At 36.4% G+C, this 25,050-nt stretch overlaps 1 protein-coding gene across 2 annotated transcripts in view; it reads right to left on the reverse strand.

Annotated features, from left to right (window-relative positions):
• The window catches only part of INVS (inversin), an 83,243-nt gene that overhangs the window by 53,855 nt on the left and 4,338 nt on the right, over positions 1–25,050 (reverse strand). For both annotated transcript variants that reach the window (XM_059471367.1, XM_059471360.1), the window contains one exon: positions 19,710–19,876. In XM_059471367.1, the coding sequence (XP_059327350.1) occupies positions 19,710–19,876 (167 nt within the window). The remainder of the gene's footprint in view (positions 1–19,709; positions 19,877–25,050) is intronic.

A 25,050-nucleotide genomic window follows, 5' to 3' on the forward strand; every position in this document is an offset into this window, starting at 1 on the left:
TTATTAATTAAGCAGCACTTATGTAAGACATTTTAGCAAAATTTTCTTAGCAATCTTTTGTGAAAAGACAGACTATTTAACAATCAATAAATCCTCTTCAGAGGAATGTAATATATAATTCTGTTACTTTTACTCTTTCACAAACAGAACAGCACAAAATTATTACAGTTAAATTAATTGCAAAGATAAAACATCTCCTGTTCTAATACTACACCAATCATAACACAGGCAGTGATTATACATCTATTAGATTATTATTGTACTTAAGTATTAATAATGTTTTAATTTTTCTTTTAAACTCTCAAACAGTATTTAAGAAAGTAGAGCTCGAATATATATATAACAGCATCTTGAGAACAGAAAAACTAATTATATCATGGGTTATAGCATACATATTCACTCATGTACACTTTTCATTTGCTTTAGACCAAGATTAAGAACTGCTAACGTACACTGAAAATTAGCATACCAGGCCACTGATCTCCTTTTCCAGAGGAGCACATTCTGTCCAAAGTAAATAAATGTAAAAAAGCCAAAACAGATTACTGTGATCTTTTAATAGTCAGATTAGGTTAGTTAAGCCTTTTAAACCCAGCACTCCTTAGAAGCTGGAGTCGAGACCTAAATCGTTGCTTGCACCTAAAATACAAAAACGTCTGTACTTTTTTAATAGTGGCCCATCAGTTTCTAAAGCCAGTAGAAATCTATACCTTCACAAATCCTAATCATATTGTAACATAGACACTCATGGAGGTAAAACATGCACAATGGGAAAGTATTTCAGATTTTGCCTTAAAAACCCAGGCAGAACAGATCAGCCACTTGGCACTGCATTAACATGCTTTACCAACAGATTAGCACAGATGCTAAAGCCCAAGTGGAGAACAGTTCTTTGCTGTCAGATGCTTTCAAGAAGCAGTGAAAGTCAAAAAACTTGAACTCTGTAATTGCTAGCTAAGCCTCTGAAAGACAAATACATTTAAAGACAAAATGAGGTTTCTCTTTAAAACAGAAATGGCAACTGAATTTAACCTGCTTACCTTCACTGAGTAGAAACTGCTCTTTGATCTACTCCATCTTACAGAAGATAATCCTACTGTATACACAAACATGCTCACTCTCTCTCCAGTGAGGAGGTGCTGAAGAGAAGATGCTTTACCTTACAAATAAACTTTGCACAAAATAAACAATTTTTCAAACCCCAAATATTTTAATGACCTTGGAAAGGAAAGGCGCTGTGCGCATAGTTTCTTTAGAGGTTGTTTCATCATTTAGCATCTCTTTGAGAAGAGGCACATTCTAAGAATGTCAGAAACCACTTGGAATGATATGGGCTTCTGTCACCAACACCTACTAGTTTCAGTAGCTTTTCGGGAAACAAACTAAGCACTTAGAAAAACAGAATCTGTTCCATCATACGTCTAATTTTATATCTATAGAACAGCCTACTGTTCCAAAAGTAACTGAAATCCATACATCAAAAGGAGTATTTTGATATATTATTAACTACTTGCCAGAAATCTCACAAGAATTCTTCAGAAGAAAAACTACTAAGAGAGGCTAGCAAGTAAATATGTGAATTTAATTGCAATTAAGAATTATTTGGATTTATAAATTAGCGCTTGTGTTTTGAAATCCTACCTATGCATGAAATACTAGAGCTTCTTGTTTTCTAATACACTGAAACTGAATTCATATTGCCTGGTTACAACAGCTATAAGCCCTGTAAAAGCTACCCTTTACTGTATATGACTGCACCATTCTTACACTCCTTGAATATCAGTAAATTTGTTTTAAACAGCTCCTGAAAAAAAAACCAAGTCAACATAGAACCCCTACTTAGAACCCCAGTTTCTAGTAAAAACTAGTAAAGTTACCATCAAAATATCAGGCTGTCTCTCTGTTTATCACTAACTAAAGGTTAACTCCTTGATTTAAAAAGTAACTGAAAAATAAAAGTAAGAGAAAATCTTTAGGATTATTGTTTTACGCATAACCCTTAGCAGTCATCCATTGGATTAGAGCTTTGAAAAAAAAGATCTGCAAACTCTTTGTTACCTCTGGATGGTAAGGATGATGCCATGCCTTCTATCTAACAAACACTGGTGGATTTAAATATGTAATGCTCTGCTAACCCCTTCAAGTCAACCATGACAAAAACATCACTGATTTTTGACATTGGGTTTAATCTCATGAAGCACCCTTTTAGCAACTTTGTTAGCAGCATTCTAGAATCAAAAGTAAAACACTCAACTGGAGAAAATCTCTCAGACAGCTGAACAGAAACCTTATTTACCAGTTTTCAAGCTGAACATGTTCATCTGTCTGGCAAAGCATCTTAGGCAATACATCAGCAGAGATCATCAGCACGACTTGAGGCCAGCTCTATCAGACATTTTGACTGAAAGCAAGGCAGTGTCTCAACTACAAGCAATTCTCCCTAAAGCCTCTTGCAAGATTGGCTTTACACTCTTGGTTTCCATAGGAATAGACAGAACTATCAACTGGCACACAGTTAAAGAACACAAGAGAGAAGACAATGGACCAGTGCTGTAAAAGCCAAGGTAAAACTGTTTCCCAGCATAGGCTGAAAGAAAATAGGTGTTTGAATCTTCCAGCCTTTGACCTCGTTTATCCATGGCCTGTGTACATGTTGCTCCTTTGTAGTGTTCTCAGCTCTTCAGCAATAAATGTTATGGTCAACCTATTGAAATTAGTGGCTTTCATGTAAAAAACACTTCAAGGATGAAAATGCAATTAGCATTCTCATTTCCAGTTGATCTCTTCCACTGTTTCTGAACTTGTTTTCCTGTAGTGTTCTTTTGAAGTCACTCAGGCAGAAGTACCCACAACATACAATCTCTGGGGATTTACAACAAAGCCTGAGATGCATCATCCATATTTACAGGATCACTGCCCACTTCTGCATAAAGAATCAAACACTAAGCTTTCAAAAAATACTTTATTTCAAAAAATAATGATTTGAAAGATTTCTCAGAAAGTACTGATTCCCTCCTCCCCAAAAATAAAAGTACTAGAAAATAAGTTACTACATTCATTTTCTTCATCTTAATGGCTTTGAGTTGAATTGTCTTGAAGTAAGAGCACTGTAGAAAAACATATCCCTGAAACACACGTATGCATTTAAAAAATCTAATAAAAATGTTACAGATCACAGTATAATCCATCCCAGAATTCTACCTGAAAACAAGTCTAAATAACAGCCATTAGTCCAGTCTAAGTTTTTTATCTTACCTTTGTGCAGTGCTATTTCATTCTGGAAGCAAACTAATTGCCATTACTACTAAGCATCACTCTGACTAGTACTGTGTCACTACTGCCTTGTACTTCTTAATTGCACCCTTCTGTGTGCATGTCATGTCCTTACAGACTGCTGGAAGCAACAACGCTTGCAAAGTGAAAACGTTGCATATATGCTCAATTTTGAGCACAGCTTCACAGAATTTTTTGTTATTATTTTAACTGCTGTTTTGTCTGCAAATAAAAGCATGCCCTTTATGTGATTTAAATATATTTCAAACATATTAAGTCCTATAACAAACCGCTGTGTGAAATAATTGCAAATCTACCTATCAATTTCTATTGGACGAGAAAAGGTCTCCAGCCACAGTGAAATCTCCAGAACTGTTACAGAAGTAGACAGACAATCCATATTGAAAACAACCAGCAATAAAGGTAGGTTTACTCTTAATTTAAATAATTATTCAGACACTTCAGGCTACTTTTACATATGGCAAAATTTAATAGTTTCTAGAGATACTGCAGTGATGTTTGATATTCAAAATGAAGCCATAATCTATTTAAATACTGGTAGATAAATTAAAGACTTCATAATCTACTCAAACTGCATCCTAGCAGTAATAAAAGTACTAGATTTATTTCTCTTTGTTTGGACTAGAGGCAGATAAAATAACAGCTCAAGGTTGGTGTTGCAAAGCCTTCCCAAATCTACACCATATTAACCATGCTGAAAAACACATCCTTTGTGCATATCTCTAGCTATGTTTAAGTGTTCCCATCATAAGGCTGAACACAGACAGATGATATTTATAACATAAATCAGTCAATATTTCAGCAAAAAATATTCCTCATTAATAAAAACTGGTAGCATTCTTCCTTAATCCTTCATTAACAGAAAAAAAGTGTAACAAAAGACAGCTCCAAACCACTCTACAAAGAGACAAAAAAATTTAGACTCCTAACAGGCAAGTTAAATTAATTTTGTATTTTATGAAATGCTGACATTAGCTGTTGCTTTTCAGGCAGCAACAGAATTTGCTTATGCAGTTCATACATATCAATTTTGACTTAAGTGTGATTCACTTAATTCTCTTTAATCAACAATTTAACCAACTGTTTACAGACAAAGAGAGAGACAAATGAAAGATTAGTGCTCCTGGAGTTTGTGGCTGGCCATAAGACCTGAATTTATTTTTCAAATACCTCCTATAGCAGTAGGCTTGCATGCTGAAGACATCCTATCTGGTATCCTATTGATTCAAATGACAAGCCTGAGCATCAGATTAAGGATGTGTCAGACACCTGATAGAAGATTCCTGGAGATTTCAGCAGAAAGGTGCCCTGTTTCAAGATGATCTATTGCTGGTACTTCATTTATTGAAGCATATGTGGGTACATTTAACACAAAACTAATTTGCCTGAAGTTAGAATAACATTTATAATCAGTGAAAACAAATATCTTCCCTTTTTACTGCAGAATAGCTGGGAAAAGACACCTTATTCCAACAGAAATCACCCTACAGTCCACAAAATGGGACTAAACCAAACTGATGAGCTAATAACAGTGGAAGTTCTGTTTTAATTTGTCAGTGCCAAATCTGGACACAAACAAGTAAGTGGTTTCTCAGTCCCAACAACAACATTTCTTCTCGTAACCATTAAAGATCACTCGTGGGGTCAGCTGCAGAGGGGCAATTAATGCAAGAATGATGTTTTATAAAGGACACTCAGACAGGGAAATGTCTTTGTCTGCAAAGGTACTTTTAAAGGTACAGACTTGGCAGCAGACATCAATGTCTTGGGAGAAGAGCTGGACAAGTCCCTTGTGCACTGAGGGATGCCACAATGCTAAACATGCTCAAGAAACAATAATAAGTGAAACAAAAAGAATCCTATTCAGATCTCAAGTGTAACTCTCCCACTACTGCAAGCACCATGTTTAAAAAGAAAATACCATTTTTAAGATGGAACCATTATCTTCAAGATCAAATGATAGAAATCTTCACCTGTCCTTTGAACAAAGCAAAATGAGAGAGAGGAGGCAGCTGTTTGACAACAGTATGTAGGAGACAATCAGCAGTTGAAACCAGGATGATTAAGTCAACTTAAAAGAGACAAATATCAAGCAATATGGAACAATGTTCTTACAGAAAAAGCACTGCTCCTGCCTGAACAAGTTACTTTTGTTTGCTGGGCCTATTTTTATCATGTTCAGTTCTAGTTGGTCTTTGCAATAAAATGTCTGAGTTGAAGTTATGCACCAATACTTTTTCAGACTTAAGTACTCATTTAAGGTGTTTTTTTAAAACAGGATCGCTTTATCTACTCACTCTTGGTAACTGAGAATCTTCAGAAATTAATACAAATTATTTTATTTGTTGATAGTAGCCTGAAAAATTATTGTTATGGAAGAGGCCTCAGTAAAGATCAGAAAAAGAAACAACAGGTGAGTCCAGAAGCTTTTCCAAATTTTACTCACAAAAAGTATGCACTGAACTCAATAGATGAAAATAAAGTAATTCGACCATCTGGCTGCACAGATATTTAAGATATCATTCCATATGCTATGCAGAATTAGTTTCTTTTCACTGGGAAACACAACACAAGCTCCTCAATGTTCTGCCACCATGGTTTGCACTTAAACCATATTTGCAAAATCTTTTAGAAAATCACTGCAGTTGGAGGCATTCCTTTTCTTATTATTTTAATGAAATTTCATATTCAAATTTCAAGTGCTCAAGAGCAAGACTGCTCAACAGAGGCACAAGGATGATAACACAATATATATTCTGGGCCAGACAATATCCTCCTTGGATTATTTCAAGCACAGCAAGCATGGTAGCAAAATATATAAACCCAAGTGGAGGAAAAGAGGAGAGTTACCAGAGCAAGAAGTGAAACAGAGATGCAGACAGGTAAAAGTACAAGTTTAAAAATGGGAGAGAGTTGTTTGTACAATGAAAAAATAAATCAATTTTGTTAATGAAAATAGCTGTGATATTGCTGGAGCAAAAGAGAAAGAAAACATCACCAATAACGATGTTTGAGCCAGAGAAAAAATGGGAAAGACTGGGGAAACCACAGATCACTGTCATGGCAAGGAAGTTGTCTGGGAAAAAATACTGGATGAGGATTTTCACACCAAGTGTTTGGTAATACTCTAGAAATTAAGATACTGAATTATGACACTCTTTTTATCAAAATGGATAAAACAAAAGATATAATTTTGCAAAAAAATCAGGGAAATGGATAGATTTTCAATAAGGTAAATATATAACTTAAAAAACAAATAAATAAATAGGCCTGGGCTTGCTCATTTTACCACAGTGTGTCTACACTGCAGACAACCACACAGTGCAGAAATGCTGGGTCAGCTTAATGGATATTATGGATACTGAAGCCAACTAGGCCACAGCAGCACAGTACTTCTCCTGTAGCTCAGCACCTTCAAGCTGTGAGAGTAGGCTATGATGTCACTTCTTCATCTGTCCATCCTGCAGCCCACACCAGAAGGTTAAATGTACTTAAATGAGGTTAGTCAGACTCAAAAATAAATATCAAGATCATAAAGTCAAAGCTGGGGAAGCAATGAAACAAAGCAGAGAAAGATAAGTCATGAGAACTGGATTATCAGAAAATAAATGACAGAGGTACAGTACATGTTAGATAAGTAGTTGCAAACCCAAAAGTTATTCAATACACATGAATTCAGGCTCTCACACAAAGATAGGTGTTTGAGAGCATGGCAGTTAATCTCAAAGGGATAAAACCCCCCTGATTCCTGACACACAACGCCACTGAAATGTGATAACAGACAATCTGTTCAAGATTTCTGCCTCTGGAATGCTTACACTATTGTACTAATCTATGAAGATGAACTTGAGATGAAGGATGGGTTTGCCAGTATTTACAGCAGACCACCAGTAAAAACCATGTTGCAAGTCCAGATGACCATCAATAAGTGCTGCAGGGGAGAGAGGGGAGCAGCAGGGGAATCAATCCAAATTGAAACACTGATAGTAAAACCACTACTTCAGAATAAATGACCAAACACATAAGAAAAAAATCTGTGAGTTTTGAAATATCTAGAAATCCATTAAAAAAAAAAAAAGAAGAAAAATGTACAATTGTCTTTTGTTAAATTAACTGATGCAAAATAAAAAGCTTTATTCCACTGTCGAAAAACCTTGCTATTTCCAGATCTGTTATACAGATAACCATGGCCAAGTACTGCAGATCTCAAGGCAAATGTGTTACTTAGAGAAGGGGAATACTGGCATGGTTACAGTTAAGACTTGCTTACAAGAAAGTGGCAGAATAAGATTACAAGAAACCACTATTTCAGTAATTTTATAAGCAAATCCTTCATTAAAATTTTAGTCCTATTATTTATTCTGGGAAGGTAAATATTAGCACATCTGTGACATAAAATTACATGTTCTACATGTATAATGGGTCTTTCATTGGATTTATCTTATTTAGAACAACAGAAATCTTTCTCCAAGAAACAGACAGAAAGCAAAGACCAAAATCAACAATAAGAAAATGCAGACAAAATTCAACTGATGATTTTCAAGTCCAGTGCAAGAATGGATTGTAATAATTACTCCACTTGGAAACAACTGCTTATATCTCAAAAAATATATTGGCATCAACATATCTTTACAACGAAGTATTAAAATAAAGTATTTTATTTCCTTACAGCTTCTATTAAGTGATTCCTTCCAGTAATGGATATTTTCTTCCCCCACGTCATAATCTTTTGCATTTATATTCCCTATCTGAGTAGTTAACTGGCTTTTTCTCAAGACATAAAACCAGTCTGATCTGGTATAACACTGCCAAATCTGTTTCACACAAATTCTGCCTGTCTCAGAGAGAGCGAGAGAGCGCACACCACACGTCCTCATTACCTAGCAAGATATGTAATTAAACAAGAAAGGGTTAAAGCCTATGTTAGCCCATTCTACTTTTCTATCTGTTACTTTTTTAAAAGCTTTCATATGTCTTCTTCCTTGTTTCTGAAAGCGAACCATTCCTTCTTCCTTTCAGGCAAGCTGACATTTGACAGCTTAACATAGCTGACAGGGTTACCCAACAGCTCACCCTCCCTATTCTCAATCCAATTAGACCTCTAATCCTCCAGATGAAAGGCCCAACTACTCACGTTTCTCATGACAACGACAGCTATTGATTATTTGTCACTACAGCTAACACCTTCTCTGTCGAGGCCACTCTGACAGAAGCAAACCTACCAAATTAGACAGCACTTTATCTGCCCTGGAGGCCAAATGGCACAACAAGTAAAGGCTAATAAATGGTATAAAAATGAACAAATCATAACATTATGACAGGTTGATCGTTGCCAGCAGCTTCACAGCTCAAGCTTGATGCTCTGTTAGACCTGCTCCTTCTCTTTTCTCTTCCACTCCTGCACCAACTTTGACTGAATTAAAGGCCAGAACAATTAAGGCATTTGACCAGCAAAGATAAGCTAGGATAGAAGTATCATCAAGGGACACGAATGTCAATAGCAGACTACCGTTTGTCAATAAAAACATTCCAGAGATGCAAATGCTCATGACTCTGCTCTCCACTAGGCTGTACTGACTCCCTTTGTACAGGGCTCCTCGAAAACCCAGGCAGACACTCCGGGAAAATTAACCCCAGAAAACCAAGCTTGAGCTGGGAAACATTGAGGCAAGGAAAAAGGAATCCCAATACTGTGCTAGATGGCAGAGAGATGTTACAGTCGTCATTCCATTTAATATCTACACTTTTTTTTTTTCTTTGCAGCAGAGTGATAGAAACCAGGACTAAATAATTTGAATTTATCATTATAAATTTGCTTCAATTGTTTTCTCTAGGACAATATGCAGTATCTAGTGACACAGGACCTCACAAGTCACATCACTCTGAGGCAAATTGAAACCATTTATTATTCTCAGGGTGGTACTATCCAAAACCAGTGAGATTGGAGGCAAAGTCCCTAAACTGTGGCTGTTTGCTACAGCAAACGATAGAAGAGAACATTAAAAAACCTCGAAATAAAACACCACAACCACAGGAATATCGTTAAAATCAGGCAACCAAACAAATAATGCGAATAAAAATATGCAAATTATTTAAACAGTAAAAAAGCAATTGATACTGCCCTGCCAAAATTAATTAACTGGTTCTTCAACTATGGTAAAAGGAGTATGTTTGTTTCAGCAAAGGATTCCTATGCTTCTGAAAGTAATAACAGAAAAATATTATTAAATCAAACTACATGAAAACTTAAAGTTTTAGTTAAAGACATGAAACATGAATATCTGCTATTCTATTTTAAATGAGGAATACGGTCTTGCTCAAAATACAGGTTGCAAAGATAAAGGAAATTACTATGCAAGTGCAATACAATATTAATTTAAGAAATCTAAACACTGTGAAAAGATCTATTCAGTAAAAAAAAAAGTAGTATTTTATTGTTTTAACTTTTTAGGCTTACAAAATATTTCTGGGGGTGAATACGTATTTATTGATAGTTTCAACCAGACATAGATGATTTAACACTTTACTTATGGGCAATACAGCACAAAATATAGATATTTAAGTAAGTAGTTTGGCAAACAGATCCTTTATGACTATAGCCTGAAGAAAACTTGAACTTCAGGACATTTGGATAAGTTGGCTCTCACAAAACTCAAGCAAACCTACAAATAAAATTTGAAACAGTATATAACATTTCTATGAATAAATATTAATTATTACTATTCCACTCTAAAATGTACTCCAAACATAATAAATCACTGCAAAGAGGAGACAAATATTGTCATTTTCAAATACCAGAGAGAAACATTTAGGAGATACAGTTTTATTTATATTTTACACATTTCAAATAGCTGCCTGCCCCTTCCAAAAGGAGATCAGTTCAGAATTCCTAGTGCTGAGCCCCACAGAAGCCCCTGTGAAAAGGAGACCTACAGAGGTGCAACTGGCCTGACCCAACCCTCACCCCAGGGAAGATGGAGCAAACTCTTCCCAACCTGCCACTCATGTACAGGCACTTATGCCTATGCTGGTGACAGTGAGCACAGTGTTCTCAGAAGCTGCTCAGGTTTTCCAGGATCAAAAACTCCTTTATTGTTTATATTACAAACCTCCTACTTATCCCAGGTTATAGTCACTGCTATGGTTTGTTCGTATTTGGCAGACTCTCATTCTTTTTAACACATACCTTGATTAAAGAGAAATGGAACACATATTATTCTCCCAATTTGCTTTATTAAAAAAAAAAAACAAAACACAACAATGTTGTGCTAGAGGACTAGGTGGTGCCAAACAGTGAAGAAAAATTACTGTTCTTAACACCTAATCTTAGCAAAATCTGTAAGTGTCTTTAAGACATTTACACTAATGAAATAGTGAACATTGACACATATCCTGTATAAAACTACAGAAGGATATTCTCAACACTATTCTCCAGATTCAAACAGTGAGAAATGGGGAATAACAATCTTCTGCATCCCTGTCTGTCTGCAAGAAGTTGAAAGAAAAGAGTGAGCTGTGTACCTGTTATCACTTGGGACTTTTCTACGGCAAGCCTTATTTATACTTGGTTTATGATCACAACTCTTGTTAAGTGAGAATCTTTTCCACTATTACAAGACAAAATCAGAAATGGTACACCATTGTATTTTTCAAGCTGTGTTCCAGATGTGCCTCCTTGAGAATCATACTGAACATCCCTTACACAAAGCAAGAACTAATCCACACATCTTCCCAAAAACCTTAGATGCATTTATTCTTTCTTCTGTGTTTAGATTATGTTTACAACCTCACAATAAAATCCTTGGATACTACAAAAATAAAAATTGGATAGCACAATGATGGCTGCCAGTCAACAACTGCCCCAGGCAACTGGAGACCAACACTTCAAATGCATGTCAGAGGGAACACACGACACTCAGTCCATCGCTTTCCATGCAAATATACTCTACTACTGGGTAGACTATTGGGGTAAATACTCCACACGTGCTCCTGTTGCAAACCCTCTCCTTAAACATCCTCCATCCTCCTTCAGCTTTTACTTCTACTACTCTAAATGAGGGAAAATACCATTTTGCTATTCCGACTGGAAGTAGATAGAACCATTCTGTCTACAGCAGGCTATAGAGCAAATCTGTCATATTTAGAGAATAATTCATTTTAGCATCTCAGACAGCTTTATTTGTTTTCTTTTACCAGCCAATCCTAAACACAGACAGTAACAGACGCTATGTTTTCTGGTTAGCCATGCAATAACTCCTTTGATGTGTAAAATATCTGCTGGAAAGCAGCTATAGTCAGGGAGGTAGCCACAAATTGCAAGCAATACTTTCAAATATGTTTCACCAGAGTAAGTTAGTTTAGCAACCAACTGCTACTAAAATAATTTAAAAATCAACTCTGTAAGTGCTATTGACTCTAGACATTCATACCATATTTATCAATGAAATTTGTATAGAAACCAAGTTTGATCTTACAGTTAGTCTGAAATTCTGATCTCAAACTTCAAGTCAAAAGAATACTTTGGCAAGTGAAAATTTTGCATAACCTTGTCTTAAAATATGGTTTCATGCTAACATAAAACCAGTGAGAAATCAGATTCAGATGTCTTAGTATCTGCTGTGCAACTGAAACCTAACACGTAGAACAGTATTTCCACAGTTTTATCTTCTGCAGAGAAAAGAACTGGCTGGATTTTAACCCACGTTTTGACAGTAGAGACAGAAAATTGCTGGATACCATATGATTATAGCAGCTTAACACTTAATGAGGAAACAATAAATGTGCATGTTCTTGCCTTGTTACAAGACATGACAAAGTGTGCAACCTGAAAGTGCACTGCCTGAATATATGAGAATAGCATTTCAGTCTTGCAAAGTAGTGCCCAAATTTCACTCTGAACGAAGACACAGCAGAGGCAATTGGAAGTATTAATGAAATCTAAAGAACACTCAAAAGGAGAATTAGGAAATACATACAAGATCCTGAAAGAGTCACAGCAGCAATTTATCACACACAGAAAAACAACAATTGCAAAAGGGCTCCCATCCTTCCTGAACTCAAATAGGATGCTAAAATTCTTACCTATGGTTTTGAGAATATTTTTTATAATGTCACTGTTCATTTAAGAAATTCCAGCCTTGCAAAGTCTCTGTTCTTTTGTTCATTCTCAGCAGTGACAGCACAACTTTCTAGCGGAATGTACTGTGAATCAGATCTCTGTAACAATGCGAATTTTCTCTTCTTAAATTTTTCCTGTAGCTATTTTTAACCATTTCAATAGGGCTTACAGCACAGATCAATGGTAGTATCAACCAATAGCAAAAATAATTTGGGGACATGGGCCTTGTGTTAAATAGGCAGAAAATTAATTGTTCTTTTGTAGAGTTCATTTTCTGTCAAACGCACTGGCCAGTGAGCAGTTCTACAGCTGTGAAAAGGGCTCAGGGGAAGGCTGTGGATGGTACCAACCCCTTGGTAGCTAGGACAGCTTATCTACAGTCTAACACACACAAATCACACACAAGGAACTACTCTGCCTTCCACCCTTGAGCAACTTCAGGCCACATTCACTAGAGAGAACTCATTGTTCAGGAAACTAAAGAAAACATTTGTATCATGGTTATTGTCTGTGGCTTAATTAATCACAAAGGAAACTACAGTCCCACATGCTAAAAAAATCACCTCTCCTGGCAGGTAGGCAAACAGTCCTGTTTCACGTCCTGGTGTGTTGAGATTTCTCACATTTAATCAAATTCTATGTTCACATGAAAATACCACAAAATTAATGTAAAGCTTATTTACATTTCAGGAACCTACATGCATAGAATTAATATTACTCATTATGAGCTCTCAGTTAAGGGGGAACCATCATAAAAGGTTATTGGCCTGAGGAAAACAAGAACATGAACTGGCCACCATTTTCTCTGACGTGATAATTTATTTTCATCACATAGATTGGGAAAGAAAGTTAGAAGCACATGTGCTCTTTTATGCAGATCAAATAAAGCCTTATGAAAGATCTGAGAGACCACAGCTCCAGGAAACACATCTTGGAAAAGGTAATGAGAGAAAAATGCATAAACTGGCTCCCAGGCAAGTTATTTCAAGAGTTTTTAATACAAACACTGCTCAAGAAAAGGAAAAAAAAAATCTCTTTTTGCAGTTCTTGGACTAACCTGACTGTACTCATTAGATAAGACTTGAGAATAAAATTTCATATAATAAGTGAACTAAAGACTACCTTGTGTTTCCAATTTTCTACCATGTCTAATGCTTGCCACAGGCTGTCTTTTTTTACTTTATTTTTACTGTTACTGCTGAGTACACAGGAACAACATACACTCAGTAATACATTTTTTCTAGTTTAAAAGAAAAAATCAAAGACCATTAAAATATATCCTTCTACTTTACACAGAACTCCTAACTGCATCCTGGATGTACTGTTATTTATCAACAACAATGTTAGCAAATAAATAATAAAAGCTATATAATATTTAACGCTACTAAAGTCACATTTTCCCTCTGGAGTTGTATTAATCTTCCTGAAGCCAAAATTAATATCCTCCTGACATTTAAGCATCCTGATAGATTATTTGAAGTGCATATTATTAGAAACCAACAAAAAAAATTGCATTTTTTCTTCTATCTCTATGAACACAAAAGGCTGTGCCTAAAGTATTCAGAAAGATTCAGGTAGATTGCTCCCCAAAAGAAGCAGATTGCTAACAAGTGAGGATCCCCTGTGAGAAATGTTGAAAGAGGCAGGCCTGCTTTCCCCTACACACCTCAAATTAAACTGGAATTACTTGATGAAAGATAAATGACAAAACATATACATGTATTTTGGGTATGCAGAAACATTTCCATTCATAAGTATCACACGTGGGTGTTTCAAAAAGTTGCAATTTAACGCTAGAAGCAAATTGCTACAAATGCAAAATGCCTGCAATTGAAAATGAATGCCTGTTGTTAAACTGTAATCCCTGTACTCAAATCCCCACAGCATGTTTATTTCACAATAATCTAAATTCTACAAAATTAAATAATCTGTACCCATATAATACTACAATTCCTCAGTGCAAAATCACTGACAAATTATGCTAATGATTCTACTTCTGTTGCAATCAGTCACAGTTTCAGTTCCCAGTAAATTACATCCGTGTTCAGGAAGTTACAACCACCTTCTGAAACTCCCATGGCAATCTTTGCAGGTGCACTCCTGCAATAATTTGTATCATTTTCTGGTGAGTTTGTATTTTTAAGGGTTTTTATATTTGACTGCTTTTAATTTAAATTTTATTAAGTTAATGACTTGACCTGTCCCTTTTTCTTATTTTTTAAGGGGTGTGCACCCTTTCAAAATTGCTTGTGAGATCTGTCCATTCGAAAAGAGAGACTAAAGGAGTGGAACAGAATAAAATCCAAAAGGAAAAACACCAAACAACTTAATTTACATGGCCTTCTACGTACAAAGACTGAATCCCCTCCATCATAAGGCTGATAAAAGAAAGATAGATCCTATGAAAGATCACATCAAAGACAATTGGAAAACGAGTTGCTAAAAAAAATGTATGCCTTGGGTGAGATTAATTCGTCACAATTACAATATTGACAATACAAAAACCTCCATCACACAGATGCATGAAAGAAAGTATCAGCTGGTCAGCGTGCCCTAGAGTACTCATCTCACTTTAGGGTGAATGACTGCACCCTCAAGTGCATTACTTTTAAGTCATCTACATGACTAGCTCATATGTAGATATCTGCAATATAAATTTTTAGTTTCATGATATTATTCTCAGCCCATCATCTCACATTGCATTGTACTATATTATTTTCCATTGAAAGAAGATATACTTGTTACATTTAAGCACACAGAAACTATCTCTTTATTCAAGCCAAAAATCTTTCTCAGACCAACAGATGTATAAAACTTAAAAGCTGTAATACAAAGGATGCCTATCACTAAACAGAGGACTAACCATTAAGAACATAATTATTAGCATGAAGCACCCACTCATCGAAGGTAATAATTTCAATATATAACCACAGGTGTTTTTCAAAAAGCATTACTGTTTCTAATAGAACAGCCAAAATTTCTGACCATGCCTTATTAATTTCAGGAACTTTTTGCAAAGAAAGGTGTGAGAATGCTTAGTCTTAGAAAGGTGACAAGGGTAGAAAGTGGATATCCAAAGCCTTACTTCTTGCAAATAGTCCAGAACGTCTCTAGTGAAATCTGAGACAGAGAGATTATAAGAATCTTCTGTTGACATGAGAACAGATGTTGAGATGAGAACCTGACAGCTTTTCACCAAACTATTGCTTTGTAGACACGGTCCAGTGACAAAAACCATTTGAATGAAGCATGGCAAGACCAGGATGACACAGCAGCTCTGAGCTCTGAGACATGAGTTTCCTCACTGACTGGTAAATACTGCCTGGTTATTAAAACAGCACTAGACAGAGGTACCTGTCTAGTACCTCAGATCACTTCTTACCTGTGTTGAAACCCTTGGAGCAGAAAGAACATGCAAAAGCACTGGCCAGCCTGCCTAGGTATGCTATCAGAAATAGTTTTGCTAGAGATTGTGAGCTGCTTTCATAGCAAGTGCAAAAATTTTGGTACTGCTTTTTGACACCCAAATCAAAATAGAGCTATTTCAACAAACCATGGCTCTGAAAGATGTCTTCTAGGACATTTGTGAAACAAAGCAAAGGCACTTGGAGTGCACCACAATATTGGGAGATCAATTACACAACTGCAAGTAACAAAGTAACTACTTCAGAAGGACTTAGAGAACAGAAAACGGATTAAGGAACTATTGTTAAACTATCCATCAGATAATGTTTTATATGACCATATGGATAATGCCAAAATCTTTACCTATAAATTCAGAAGAAGTTTGTACTAACAACAAATAACAATCTGCATTTTGAACACTAGATGTGATTGTTGGCATTTTGAAGGACTGGAAGAAACGCTTTTACAGAATGAACTCCTTATGTAACAATAATGACAAACATGATGGAAGCATAAAACTTGCAGAGAGGTGGATGTTAAGAATAAAACAATGTAGAGCTGATATGTACACAGGTGTATGCACACACACACTCACCCAGCACAGCCAGGTTTGCAACTCACACGGGTTGAGCCAGAAGCTAATTTTACAAGTGCTAATGGAATGATGTGTTACAGTTGTTCAAGTCCTACCAACCAGAAATCCATCCTTGAAAAGAAAAGCAACTGAAGTCCTAATCCATTTTACCTAATTCTGATGATTTATGACTGAATTCAGGTCAATGCCACATTTCTGAATATTTGCTCTATTATAGGGATTTAAAAACCCACAAGCAATTTTACTAAGACTGAAAGGCATGAACTGGCAGTTCTCTTACAGTGAAATCTCCAGACAGAAAAATGGGGGCAGTCTCACCTCATCCTGCAGAGAACAAAACCAATTGTTTTTATGATAACCAGGATTACTAATGGGAGAGACACCATCTTGAAAACACACAAATTAAGACATTCGGGTCTCTTCAGTTCACAACACTCGAATCATTGCTTCTGTTTGGCATTAGAAGAGCATTTTCTCACAAACTCTTTGCCTCTGAGACAATTCTGAGGTTCCCAAAGAAAGGCAGAAGAGACCACTTTTTGCGAAATCAGTGGCAAGACTTTTTCAGAGGAAAAAGTGCAAAGGGACACATAAAGGCAGCCTGTAGAATGATGACCTAAGGAGTCTCAAATATTAGAAATATATAGAGTTTGCAAACAAACTCTAGCCCTCAGAATGCCTGTCTGCTGTGATCTGATGAGCAAGGTGTCCCAAAAGCCCTCCAAAGAGACAGCAAAGAATGGCAAAAGTAATCCTGGTACTTAGAGAAGAAGGTTCTGACTCAGGAAACCTTCCTTAATTTTACCTCCATCTGCTTTAGTTAGCATCAGTGTAGAAAGAGGTGTCTTTTCTTTCCTACCTCTTCACTGGTTGCATGTAAAGGTCTGTAACCTAGCTTCTCTTTCCTAAGAAAAGGAAAATTAGGATGCAACACATATACAATTTAGGAATCTGAATTTCCAAGCACTGCCCTTCTAAACAGCTTGCACCTGTGACTACCAATTAATGGGGATTTATGAAGTCATGTCAACCTGGTTTTGATGAAGCACAGGACAGCTACTGACTCACAAGCTTGAGCACAACAAAGACCATACGGTGGCCCTGGTAAATATGTATATTCATGATTAACCAACAAGGACAAAACAACTTTGGAAATGGATGATGTCATAGCATGTTTATTTTTCTATCTCAAAGTCAGCTGTACTGAGAAATTTTACATTTGGAGAAAAAAATTGGAATATAAACCAAAAGTATCAGCAAGATTTAAGCAGAATGCAAAACATTATTTAAACAGCCAAAACTGCATGAAACATTAGGTTGTTCTGAATTTTAATTTTATGTATTTTTCAGAAGACACAACAGAAATGTAGATCTAAAAATGTTAATATGGAAAGACTACAGGCAAAATTTCACACACATGAAATGTTAATTTCATAAGCTGACATCAATAACAAGTAACTATTCAGAAAACACAGAAGGGAATTTTAGAGGACAGCTAAGTGAGGCAAATAAAAAGCATTTGCAAGGGCTGCTTCCTGACCCTTTTTGTTAGGGAGTGCATCACATCTATCTAGCACCTTATACAGTAATTATGTGACTACATAAAATCTACTGCTACAATCTTTATCTCATGCTGTTTTACCTTCCTCTTCATTTGTACTGTCAGCTGAAAGTCCATCTAAGATGGTCCAAGTATCCCATGTTACAATCTGCACTTTCAGGACTGAAGCGAGGCATAAGGAAATGGAGTTAGAGGATAACATGCAGTTAGAGGATATTAGCCAAGGCAAAATCTCTCTTGCCTTGAATTGCTACAATACAAACGTCCACAACACGAACATTCAGACAAAGATTTAGACAAGAATTTGTATGGTTTAATATGCTAAAATGTATTTTTAAAATCTGGGGAAAACATAATTTGTAAACTGAAGTTTTTAATATAGTTAAAATGTTCACGTGTCTATCACATCATAAAAGCTGAATGTCTGCATGAATACAGTAAAGTATGTCCCAGCAATTTTTTAAGTCTCTGACATTGCTGCTTTTATGAAATTCCTATCTTTGAAACAACAACACACAAGTAAGCTGGTTGGTCCCTTCGAAATACAGAATTAATCCTGGAAACAAGGTTATGATGATGACTGAATTATTGTCCTCAGAGTGTAATGGTATGCAACCAAGCAGATGAATTGACCTATTTCAAGTCAACTACAACCTACAACACTTTCATTCCCTGTAAGGGATGCAGTAACACAGACCACAAAGTTCCTGAGTTCCTGTGGACTTCTATGCAAATGTACCTGGAGAATATCACCTTATTATAGTCTTCCCAAAATGGTTTTCTATCTAACTGCTCCTTACTGAATATCATGCCTATACTATAGCTGCCTTTACATAAACCTAATTAAAATAAAATTATAAAAAAATGCAGATTGTATTACAACATCTGAAATATGTGAACAATTACGAACAGGTGACAAGATATGTATGGAAATGGTTTGCTATGGAAATCATAGCAGGTGCTCTAAATGGTACCAAAAGACAGTAACACCCACAAAAAAATGGTAATTTTTGAGCAGTTATGGTTTTAAACATACTATAAAAACTTAAATAGTAATAAAAAGCTCTTTGTTTCAGTTTGAATTTCTAATCTTCTCTGTGGGGTCTTTTTCACAGTTTATGAACTCAAATGTCTTGGTTAGCAGCCAAAGCCACTCCCTTTTTTCTTTCCTCCCCCATGAGCAGCCTGCTTAGTCTCCTGTGGAAGACCGTGGATACTTCCTCCAGGCCTAAACCACACTCAAAATTTCTTGCAGCTCTCAAGTTATACTTTCAATTGCCTTTTACTTTATTGTTGTAGACTTCCTCTAGCACTTCTTCAGGGGGACAATGTAACTGGACAGATTGTAGAGGACAAAAACAGACAGTAATGAACTGACAGCATTCTCCTGCACCACTGGCTGCTGGGTAAGGTAGAGAATTCAGGAGTTAAGCCCGGGAAGAAGGGTGTGGAAAAGATGATTTTAAGGTTTATTTCTCATTATGCTACTCTGATTTGACTGGTAATAAATTAAACCAATTTCCCTAAGTTGAGCCTGTTTTGCCCATGACAGGAGCTGGTGAGGGATCTCTCCCTGCTCTCATTTCAGCCCATGAGCCTTTTGTTATACTTTCTCTTTGCTGTCCAGCTGAGGAGTGATAGAGCAGCTTTGGTGAGTGCCTGGTGCCCAGCCAGGGTCAGTCCACCTCCCAGCTGTGGTGAAAGCCCTGACTTCATGAGCTCTTCACAGAAATTACCTTTTGTGCAGCAAGATGGAGAGCAGTCCTTCGGCTGCGATCCGCTCTGTTAACATCAGCTCCAGCCTTCAGCAACGCCTCTGCACAGTCCAGCCTGTCAGCCAGCACACAGTACATAAGGGGAGTTCTTCCAAACTGGTCCTCTTTATCTTTCAGCTCAGAGTTTCCTGAAAAAACCAAAACAAAGCACCCATTTAAACCAGTGAAGTATATCAGTATCTAGCTAAAAGCAGTACTTTTTAATTAAAAAGTCATCTTACTATAATATGAACAGTAGGTATCTCATTATAATGTGACTAGGCTGAACAAAAACTGGAGTACGTGATAAACTCAAAATCATTACATTCTGTCCTACTTTTACTTGGCAGTTACAGAATATTTCAAAATACATTTGCAGAAAAAAAGGACATTCAGAAAACATTAGTTTCATGAATACACCTTCCACCAGTAAGATTCTGCAGTGGCATAACTATAAATAATTTTCAAATAGTTATATCAATCCCAGCTGCACAGATTAGTTTAAAAAATATCAACAACACAGAAGCCAAATAGACCTCCTGAAACCTGTAAACACTGTAGCTAAAACAAACTTTGAAGCCTACTCACAGTAATGTTTATTTTAAAAGCATAAACATCAATATTACATCAATACCATCATTTACTTCAGGGTGCCTTACAATATGGACACTACTAAAATAGTTCTCAAGCTTTATTGAATTGATAAGGTTAATAAGGCAATAATCTCAGATCCTGTTAAAAAAAGTCAAAACACTATTCCTACTCACAGTCCAAAAAACCCTCCAAACAAAGCCATTTCACTATAAAGTTTCGTATTTCTATGATGCCACCACATAAAGGCAAGCACCTTTAACTTCATGGCTGTCAACTATCTCACACATCCAGACTCTCCAGATCTCCAAAGGAGAACCATTGTCTACAGTTACCCAAGGAACATTGAATTTTACAGGCAAGTTAGTTTTGCTTTTTAATTATTCCTTTGTCCACCTGACTGTTGATGCCTCAAAAGCACTCCAGCAGAGGTATGCTGCTTCTTTACAGAGTCTTTGCTCTCCCTCATCATACTACACTTATCTACATATCCAGTAATTTTATTCTTAATTATAATTTCTATTGATTCACCCAGAAGAAGAATCAAGGAGATTAAATATGAATCAAGGGGAATATAAAGAATTAAAATTCATTCCGTACCAATCAAGCCACTTACAAAAAACACTGTCAAGTAGGATCTTGCCAGTTAGAGAAATAATTTACTCACTCAGTACATTTTTTAGTTCCTTTAAAACTGTAGAGTGATTACCATGTCAATCACATGATTCACTATGTAACACTTTTTTTTGCCTTGAAAGTGTGATTTGCATTGAGAAAAGTCTTTTTGCTCTGCAAAAAGTTTAAGAACATTTCCAAACTTTTCTGTGATGCAGATATAGAAAAATTCTTTTTTTTCTTCACCTGTGGACTTGTTTTCTCTGACTTCACCTTGACAACCCACTGGTTTTACAACTAATCTTGATGCCACTAGCAGTTGACTAAAAAATCAAAACAACAAACAAACAATCCCCAAAAAATCCCACAAGAAGTCTTCTACTGGTGTCACCATCATATTTTCTGAAAAATCCCCTTGCCCAGGATTCTTCTCCTCAGAAGCTTAGAAGCCTCAGAGAAAAAGGAAACCAATATTATCTAATTTGCTTCTCCTGTGTTTTGCTGCTTTGGAATGTGGTTTGGAGATGGTTTATCCAACAGGTGTTAGTTTGATTGGTTTCATGTGAATTGTTTTTACTTAATGACCAATCACTACATTTCACTGCTAAGTGTTAACATAACCTCAACAGTGTCTTAAATTGCTTGAAGCTGATGGGACTTGAACAAATATATTAAGAGAAATTCATAAACATTCATTTCTTCCAATAAGACACAAGCACATGGGCTTATGCTCAGATAATGTTGATTCTTAAATCAGCAGTGTCCAAAACCAGCACCTTTCTCTCAAATTCCAGTTCCCCTTCTGTTACAGAATGTCAGAGGATATATATATATATACATACATACAAAAGATTTAGAGGCTAACCACAAGCAAAAATGGTCTAAAGCTCAAATGCCACATAACTAAGCAGAGCAACAGATATCTATGTTCATTTTCAGTTCCCAAAAAGTGATGTAGCTGATGACAAGGAGTTTCCATGACTGCATACAGTCTGAGGGAAAAATGAGCAAGAGCCTCAAAACTTGATGCTAGTAATCTGCCTGAAGCTCCTGCACTATTTTTGAAGGTAAAGGAACAATCTTCAGCTAGCAGCAGGTTTTCTTCTGTTGTTTACCAGGGCCCCTAGAATGATTAAAATCCTATGAGCATTTCCCTAAAAGGGTGTCTTGTGCTCAGGCTAAGAGAGAGGACAAGGGCTAGGAGCTACTATATCACCATCAGGTGCTAAGGGGAGATTAAGCTGATGAAAGTCACTAGCCACAGGACCTTGTGAACCTCACAGCTGCAGCAACTTACCATTTCTGCAATCAAGAAAGCACAGGTAGCCTTCAAAACATTCATATTTAGGTACATAGGGTACCTAAAATGTGCTTTGGCAAAAATAAATTCTCTTCACATACCTGCCTAATAAAGAAATTTTAGATCCATTCCCTTTTAGAATAAAAGTCCTCAGCCCACCAGAATATGCATTCCATAAGCTTATTGACAACAGAGATCATGATCACAACAGAATCCAGGGCCCAAGTCCAAAATTTAATTCTCATAGCTGTACTTCATCATTTCCTCACACTCCATGCAAACAGTCATATCAGACTCTTAACATTTCTATGCATTTTTCAAACCAGAAAAGGAGAAAGGGCAGCAGGAGGGTGTGAACTCTCCCTAATTATTAAAAGACAGACCATTTCTTGTCACTTGCAAGAATCTTGCCTGCTGCAGTATCTCAGGTTTATCCTACCTCCCACAATGTAGAACAGGCAAGAGAGAAGTAGAGAGTAGGATCAAATAGCACACACTGCATATTTGTAGCCCATGGTTCAGTTAAAATTAACAGTGAAACATCACATCAGAGATTTAGAAGCATTTGGATGCAAGCAATGCATGATAAGGGCTTTAGAATGAGGAGCTGGACTGAACAGACACTTCAGTATAATGATTATTATAATCATTATTTTCTTCTTTTAAACAATTAAAACAATTAGATGCCTCTTCCCAAAGCATAAAATGGAAAATGATCCTCCAAATACAAAATTAACTTTTGTTCGCTTTTTCCCTAGGATCAAAATCATACAGATGGATTTTAACACTGAAGAATTGTTAATTAAAGACATGTTCAGTGTTGTGTAAAACACAGGAAAGAAAATACTGTGAGCATTCCCCAAAGCCCAAGAACGTACAATTCTAAAACAATGTGATACAGCACAGGACAACTCATGCAATGCAAACAACTAGCACGTTTCTGTTAGAACACTGATTATACAATTGGGATGCACTCTATGGCATTTAACCCACAAGCTTTTTAGGAAGTCCTGTGATTAAGCATTAGCAGCAGTTAACATAGAGAGATACTTTGTTACAAAGCCTCCTTTCTCTAAATAAATTTTCTACCTACCTTTGATTCTGTCTGTGCCTCTTTCTGGCACAGGGCGTCAAAAGGAACACATTATCCAGAACACACTGTATTATTTCAAACACCTGGTCCTTTAAAATTCATCCATACTCTAATTATACGCAAATAAAGCATCTATGTTTGTATACAGCCACACACACTCCACCAAGCTACAGATGGCAGAAGGAAAAATCACCAGAGAGGTTTGAAGGGCTGCTCCAAGAGACCGTTTGGCCAGCCTCTATGCCCCTCCTATGTTAATAACTGAACAGGGAAAGCATGAAGAGGAAAGCAATAATGAATTTAGGGAATAAAGGGTCCTCCCTGAAAGGAGGAGAAAGTCAGGACTGTCCATTGCTGCATCCACCTCTAGCTATGTATCCAAGATGCAGAGCTTGGCTGTATTAGAGAGGTGTTTTTAAGCAATCCAGCAGACATAACACTGGAGTACTGTCCTGAATTAGCTGCTGCTGCTGAGTTCAGTCATGAAATTCAGTGAAAAGCACCAATTGCTCAATTTGCTTCTGGCATCAAGTTATATTTTAAACAGTGACTGGTAAACAGCTAAAAATATTACTTTAATGCATTCTTCTTCTGCTAGGCAATACGTGAAGTTTTGGGTTGGTTTTTTTTTTTCTTTTTGGTCCAGTTCTGGGAAAAGTAAGGTCTGTGTCATATCCTGTCAAAACACGGCAAAGCAGAAAAGCCAAATTTTGCTAGTACAGCAAATGCTACAAAGATTGTGCAGTTTTCCCTCCCATGCAAAAGTAAAACAGCATTTTTATCTTCTTGCTGCATGATCATCATTGAAAGAAGAGCATTTTCCTTATCTGGTTCTAATGGCTGTTTTGTGGTATGTTTGACAAGATGTGCCAGCAACAAGAAATAATATTTCTTTCATGTTTCCAAAAATATGTCTTTTGGCGCTGAGTTTAACAAAAACACACCGAAGTTAGCAAACACTCTTTGTTGCTTCTTCAGAATTTGAAAGCCCACACTTTTTTCACCTCCACATGCAGGCAGAAGGGTTTTTTAGAAACTTGGATATTTAAAGCTGCTTTGTAGTTGAATCTCACAGTTTTCTAGAAGTATCTCCATATCATCTGCTGTTTATAAAATGTTTTTAAAAAGAGCAAACAGATAGCATTAAATGCAAACAGTATATGTTTGAACCATCACATGACAAAGTTGAAGGCCCAACAAAAAAATAACTGTTTCAACAAGTGCAGCTTCTATAAAGTCAGTTCCCTCAGGTGTGATCCTGTTGGAATCAAATGAGTTCTAGTTATGTTTTGAGAAAATTGGATACACCTTGTAAAGAAGAGCCCCTTACTGCTTTCTGTGCAGCTTGGACAATACATCCAAACAAGTCTTCACCTTGCCTTCAACAGAGGTCAGCAGAAGATAGGTAAAGAAATCTGATTGCTGGTTTCATGCTGTTATCATTAAATCCTTCACACACATTAAAATGACAGTAAGTGTCATAAATACAGCCTGTGCTTCTTACTATTTCACAGTCCTTCAACCCATGCTAAACTCTGGGAATAGGATTTTCCAAAAGACACTGAGCAAATAGAGCTCCTTCAGTATCACCTGGAATTGCATTTAATCAGAAGCTCTGAAAAATCCAAGTCTTCACCTATAATATGGCAGCCTTCCAAATATATGCAAGACTGGTTTTGGAACATAGAATATATACTGCTTTTAAAAATTATTAACCTGGAATG

This window comes from Ammospiza nelsoni, chromosome 1, assembly GCF_027579445.1.
Source record: "Ammospiza nelsoni isolate bAmmNel1 chromosome 1, bAmmNel1.pri, whole genome shotgun sequence".
NCBI lineage: Eukaryota > Metazoa > Chordata > Aves > Passeriformes > Passerellidae > Ammospiza > Ammospiza nelsoni.